Source organism: Morone saxatilis, unplaced genomic scaffold (genome assembly GCF_004916995.1).
Source record: "Morone saxatilis isolate NCDOM2014 unplaced genomic scaffold, NCSU_SB_2.0 Contig18, whole genome shotgun sequence".
NCBI classification, from domain to species: domain Eukaryota; kingdom Metazoa; phylum Chordata; class Actinopteri; family Moronidae; genus Morone; species Morone saxatilis.
The window spans coordinates 12,695,641-12,702,226 of NW_023339740.1; the positions used below are offsets into that span (position 1 = coordinate 12,695,641).

The following is a 6,586-nucleotide window of genomic DNA, read 5'->3' on the forward strand; positions in this document are numbered from 1 at the left end:
ACACACACACACACACACACAATCGCACATCTCATCTCTGAATACAGTTTTGATTCTTCTGTTTTTGTGACTTCATTTTCTGCCTTCTCTGTGTGCAGTTCGTAGCCATGCATGTGAGGTGGACCAGAATGGGAAGGCTGGTGGCTGCTCGGACATCTGTCTGCTTGGTAACGGCCATAAGACTCGAACCTGCCGCTGTCGCTCTGGGTTCAGCCTGGGCAGCGACGGAAAGTCCTGCAAAAGTGAGTAGGACTACTAATATGATATCAGTAATGAGTGATTCACACACTTCTAACCCAGGGGGTACTTCTGCAGTTGTCAGGTATGTGGAAAGACTGTGGACAACAACAAAAAAACATACATATTGAGTTGGCTGTAAGGTGACTGGTGACCACTAGTTAGCAAGCAGAGAGGTCTGAGGGGAAGTGAGCCCAAAGTAATATAAAAAAGTGTGGAACTAATTAAAACCAATCAATAGAAAGTTCAAGTTCATAAACTGAAAATAGCTCAATTAATGATAATGGGTAAAATTGTTAGCTAGTATAAGCCTAATGAATAAATGGTCAAAATATCCAGCTTTTTCTACTCCAAGCAGTACTACAATTCAAACTTGACGAAACCAACTTACACTGCCTGATAATTTAAAATATTTAATAAAATCCAGTTTGAAATAAATGCAACTGAGCCCATTTGGAACATGACAGGCAGGGTGTCAATACTTGAGCTCAACTAAAAGGGCTGCGGAGGTACGTTTTACAAAAAATGTTGGGAGCCCTGGTGCTCTGCATAGATTCAGCGCATCCAGAGCTTATGTGTGCATGCTCCCAGCATAACTGTAAGTATAAACTCGAGAGCCGCAGTGATTCAGCTCTGTTGATCTAAAGCCAAGGGGAGCCAAGGTTGGATCAGGGATGAGGTTCTCCCCTGGGCTGTAGACTGGGAAAGAGCTTTGGACAAAGTAGCTGAGCACCACCATACCTTAGTCTGACTCACTAGCTCTACACTGACCTCCCTATAAAGCTGTCAGGCTGATTCAGCTTGTTCTAAGAAGTGTTTTAATATTCTATAAACCAATAATAGCATTATATTGATCTGCCTCCTGAGAATAAACTGTCCTTGAAAATGACACAATTGATCTAACTAAAGGCAGCCCCTCCTCCTCTCCCTCTGCCTCTCAATTGAAAAACACTTAATTTTTATTTAAGGATTTCGCTGATCTCGCATGTTATTTTCTTGTTTAATCAATACACGTTATTTGGGCAAAAAGCAGTCATGAGTCAGCATCTAAGTTTTGATTCTTTGTTGAAATCATTAAAGAACAGGATATGGGCAGGTGAAAGAAGTTTAAAGTTAACTTCCTCTGCTGAATAATGTACACATTAATTCAGGTCTAACCAACAGTCTTTTGCTTTTGTTTTGCTGCAGAACCTGAGCATGAGCTCTTCCTGGTCTATGGTAAAGGTCGCCCAGGGGTCATCAGGGGCATGGACATGAACGCCAAGGTGCCAGATGAGTACATGATCCCCATAGAGAATCTGATGAACCCCAGAGCTTTGGACTTTCATTCTGAGAGCGAGTTCATTTACTTTGCCGACGCCACCAGCTACATTATCGGGCGGCAGAAAATTGATGGAACGGAGAGGGATACCATTGTAAAGGAAGGTAGGAAAATGACAGCTAATTTGCTACAGTATGTAGATGAAACATATAAAGGCCAAATGGGTCAATGTTATTTTGGGCTTGAGCAATGATTTAGTAGCATATGATTATAAACCTGTAAACCTTCTTTAAATTGTCTAAATTAAATTTGTGCACAAATTACAGTACCAGTTAAAAGTTTGAAAACACTTTCTCATTCAAGTGAAAGGAAAGGTGTGTCCACGTTTTTTAACTGGTACCGTATATCAAAGATGAGGTTACACAAGACGAGGTGACACTTAAGTTACACATCCACACACACTCACACCAAGGTCCTGTGTGTAATATTTAGGAGGATCTATTGGCAGAATATTGGAATATAATACTTATAGATATGTTTTTATTAGTGTATAATTACCTGAGGATAAGAGTTCTGTTTCACTATGTTGGACCACCGCCATGTTTCTACAGTAGCCCACAACAGACAAAAGCAAAGACTGACTCTAAATAGGGCCTTTTGTGTTTTTTGTGAGTTTTGTGGCCACTATAGTTTCCCTTCACTCTCACTCCTACACTCAGGCAAGTAATATATTGTGGGTTGCAATCTTGAACTTTACCATTATATGCCACTAAATAAATAAAGTATAAGTATGGATTTTGCCTGTAAAACCAGGATCAAAATTCACACTTGAGTTTTTACACACCTTTAGAAGGGATGATAAACAATCATATGCTTTATTATTTCACAAGTTCAGAATCTTACTAACAAATAGTAAGATATTGATATATATATATGTTTACCTTCATTTATCCAGTTTATCCCATTGAGAACACGTATTTTGTTGCAATGCAATGGAAAACATCTAAGTCTACACAAAATCATGGTTTAAATCTAAAAGTATGAGTAATTTATGAGAATATGTTGCAGTCGTTGCTGTAGCAATATGCTTCTCATCAACAGTATGTGTTTGTCTCAGGAATCCACACAGTGGAGGGCATAGCTGTGGACTGGATGGCTGATAACTTGTACTGGACAGATGATGGACCTAAGAAAACCATCAGTGTGGCTCGGTTGGAAAAGGCTTCACAGACCCGCAAAACCCTAATTGAGGGAAAAATGACTCACCCTCGTGCCATTGTAGTGGATCCTCTACATGGGTAAGGGGGACAAAGAGATAGAGGTAGTGATGAAGTTTGATGGTTTTTATTCCAGAGAAAAGTGATAAAGATCACTGAACAAGATTCAGGTGAATTCAATTCAGTTTTATTTGCATAGCACCAAGTCATACCAGAAGTTATCTCAGGACACTTTTCAAATGGAGCACGTCTAGACCGTTTACAAAGACCCAACAATTCCCACCACGAGCAAGCACTTGGCAACAGTGGTAAGGAAACACTTCCTTTTGATAGGCAAAAAACCTTGAGCAGACCCCGGCTCCAAGAGGGCGGCTGTCTGCCTCGACCTGGTTGGGGTTAGAGAGAGAAAGACAGCGAGCCAGAGATGCACAGCAATAACAATAGCAACAGTAACAACTACTGACTACCACTAATAATGATGAAGATGATAAGAGTTGCACAGCCTAGGTAGACCAGCAGCAGTTAAAATATGCCAACTTTGAGGTGTCTGAGGTGAAGTATGTTGCCTGCATGTCGGTGTGTGCTTATTTGTGGTCAGCCACCATATGGTGAGATATAATGATGGGTGGCCATTTCTTCTGGAGAGCTGTTTGACTCAGCTGGTCTGTCACTAACCTCTTAGCAAACTCGAATCTCTGTCCACTCTCTTTCCGTCTCAGTTTCACTTATCTCTCGTGTCTGAGCTGTTTATTAGTTTTACTACTCACCACTTGTGAGGAGTTTATTTCCCACTGTGTCTTGTCTGTGTTGCTTCACAATTTCCTGCAGGGAGCCTTTTATGTTTTGTTTATCTGTGTTGTTGACCATTATCACCCTGAAATGTAACGTTCCTTATGATTACACTTATCACACACTACTTATTAAAACAGATGGAGCATTTTGTGCATCAAATGACAGATTTCATCCACAAGCTCTTTAACTTACAGGCATTTCTCTCTTGCAGTCTTTCAAATAGCTCTTAATCTTACCATGTATGGATGTGTCTTATTGATATAACTGGGCTCTCTCCTGAGAAACACACGCTCAGAAACACGCACACGCACACTCTCTGGATTTCTAGTGACAGGGTGATTTGTGTCCACACACTTCCCAGGAGAAAGGCACTCACCTCCACTAATGCCTGTAATCAATCAGGTTCATAGAGAGAGAGAGGGAGAAGGAGGAGAAATTTGCAGAAAGGAAAAAAGAAGGAAATATGAAATGTTAATGCTAATGTCAGTCATATCCTAGCAAAGGGGATTGTGTCTAGTTTTGCACAATGCTGTAGACAGCTAGTGCCCACAGGCAGAACCTAGATCAGTTGAGCAGATTGACAGCTCCTAAAGTACCTGGTTTGCCTGTGGGCAGATCAACTGAGAAACACTGTGGACCCGCCTCACTGAATGCTCTGATGAGTGCTGTGTGCTTTAGGAGACCTAGATAAAATATCATTGCCAACAAATATTCTCCTTTCTTCTATCACTTGTCATTCAATTATTGTACCCGTGACAGTCCCCTTGTTGCTTCCTCAGGTGGATGTACTGGACAGACTGGGAGGAGGACCCTAAGGAGAGCAAGCGAGGCAAAATTGAGCGGGCTTGGATGGACGGCTCTAACAGAAACGTGTTTCTGACCAGCAAAACAGTGCTGTGGCCCAACGGTCTGAGTCTGGACATCCCACAGGGCATCCTCTACTGGGTGGACGCCTACTACGACCGCATTGAGATGGTCTACCTTAACAGCTCAGAGCGCAAGGTCAGTCAGAGTGTTTCATAGGAATTAAGGCAGGAGATTATTCTGACAAGCTGTGAGTGAGTTAATGTGTTAAGGCAATGGAAGACTGTGGGTGGTCCGTCACATTGCGGTCCATAATCTGTGAGTTTGAGCCCTTTAAATACTGCTCTCTGCTTGTGGCTGAATTGATGATATTTTGTTTTTACTGGCCTGTGTGTTTTTACTGGTTATATTTTGGTTTCATGGTGTTATTTTTTGCATTTAAAATTTATAATCCAGAAATATAAAATGATATAAAATGAATGAAATTTAAATATTTACTCACATAATCTGAATACCACCGAAGGGTGTATTTTAGGGCCTCATAGATTTATGATCTGTTTTTTTTTTTTCATTTCAAATGGTCTTAACAGAGTCTAGTGTTGGTATATACTAACCAGATTTTCAGATTTGTTGCATAATAAACTCAATTGTTAACTTAGTAAAAAACAATCACATTATATTTTATCTCCATCATAATATGTTTTGAGCTGCAATTCTGGACTCAGTGCTGTAGTCTGTTTTTTAAAACTTCTCCATCTTGTTGCTTTCTCACATCACCAGCCGGTGTACGAAGGTCAGGAACTGAGCCACGCCTTTGGTCTGTGTCATTATAAACACTTCTTGTTCTGGAACGAGTATCGTAGTGGCAGCATTTACAAGTTGGACACCACCACTGGCACCGCTACTCTGCTGCGCAACGAGAGACCGCCCATCTTTGAAATCCGCATGTATGACGCTCAGCAGCAGCAAGGTGCTTGGAAACACATCACAAACAGATTCTTTCTCTGTCAATTCAACCATCCATCCGTGTTAATCCAGAAATTAGGATTGTCAACAGTTACACAAGACATGATTTGTGCTACTTTGCGTTAACCCCTATATATTTGCACATTCGTGTTCATCTGCAGGCTCTAATGCGTGTCGTGTGTACAATGGTGGCTGCAGCAGTCTGTGTCTGGCCATACCAGAAGGCAGGCAGTGTGCCTGTGCAGACGACCAAATGCTAGATCCAGCTGACAACACCAGCTGCAAAGGTGAGTTCAAACATGAATGCCTTGTGTTTACGTGTGAGTGTGTGAGACTGAAGGGTATTTCTCATGGCACTCAGACCATACAAGGTTTTATTTCTGGTATGTTGGACAAGATGAGTCAAGCTTTGTGACTGCGACTGGGTGTTTTGCTGGAACAGCTTGACAAAAACAAATGCAGACATACAGAAGGTGGCTGCAATAACAGAAGCACCTGCCAATACAAACTCTCCTATAAATATTCCTTTTTTGACGTCTAGAATATTCAAGGTGTTCCACTTATTTTGCCCACCACCAAGTGGGTCAAAATACAAATAAAATACAATCCAATACAACAACACCACAAACAAAATCAGTCCATGCAATTTATGAAAAACTTTGCATAGGTTTTTATTGCAGGTCTATTGTACAAAGTGTATTAGTCAGCTCAGCTTCAGTCTAGTTTGAGTGAGGCGTATCTTGACTGATGTTTTTCTAATTTTCTTTTAATTGCACCTTTCCACAAATCCAGTCTGTTTTCCTTCTGTTGTAAAATTTGGTAATTCAAAACTGTACTTTGCTTTTATTTTCGTGTACTCAGTGACCTCTTTTTCACATTCCTTTAATTCCGCTTTTCCTCTACTTCATTTTCCACAGCCAACCCGTCTTACGTACCCCCTCCTCAGTGCCAGCCTGGAGAGTTTGCTTGCAAGAACAACCGCTGCATCCAGGAGCGCTGGAAGTGTGATGGAGACAACGACTGTCTGGACAACAGCGACGAGGCTCCTGAGCTTTGCCGTGAGTTACTGCACACACACACGCTCTCTCACACACACACACACACACACACACACACGAAAATTGTGTGATTTCGAAAATCAGCCAACCCTCCTACTGGTACAGAATCAGATGACTTCCAGAAGTCTGAATTTGACAGACTGGTGATGCCAGAATGAAATGAGAGCGCAGACTCTGAATCTAGTGAGTATGGGTTTGTACGTAGTTTGTGTATATGTGATTACATGATATGTGTGTGAGAGAGAGAGAGA

General features: G+C 41.4%; 1 protein-coding gene across 1 annotated transcript in view; it reads left to right on the forward strand.

Moving 5' to 3' along the window:
• Positions 1–6,586, forward strand: part of LOC118328620 (low-density lipoprotein receptor-related protein 1-like) — a gene marked incomplete in the record, with an annotated part of 88,024 nt that overhangs the window by 43,774 nt on the left and 37,664 nt on the right. The window contains 7 exon segments of the mRNA XM_035662445.1: positions 99–242; positions 1,426–1,662; positions 2,616–2,796; positions 4,287–4,509; positions 5,092–5,281; positions 5,439–5,564; positions 6,195–6,335. Coding sequence (XP_035518338.1) covers positions 99–242; positions 1,426–1,662; positions 2,616–2,796; positions 4,287–4,509; positions 5,092–5,281; positions 5,439–5,564; positions 6,195–6,335 — 1,242 coding nt within the window.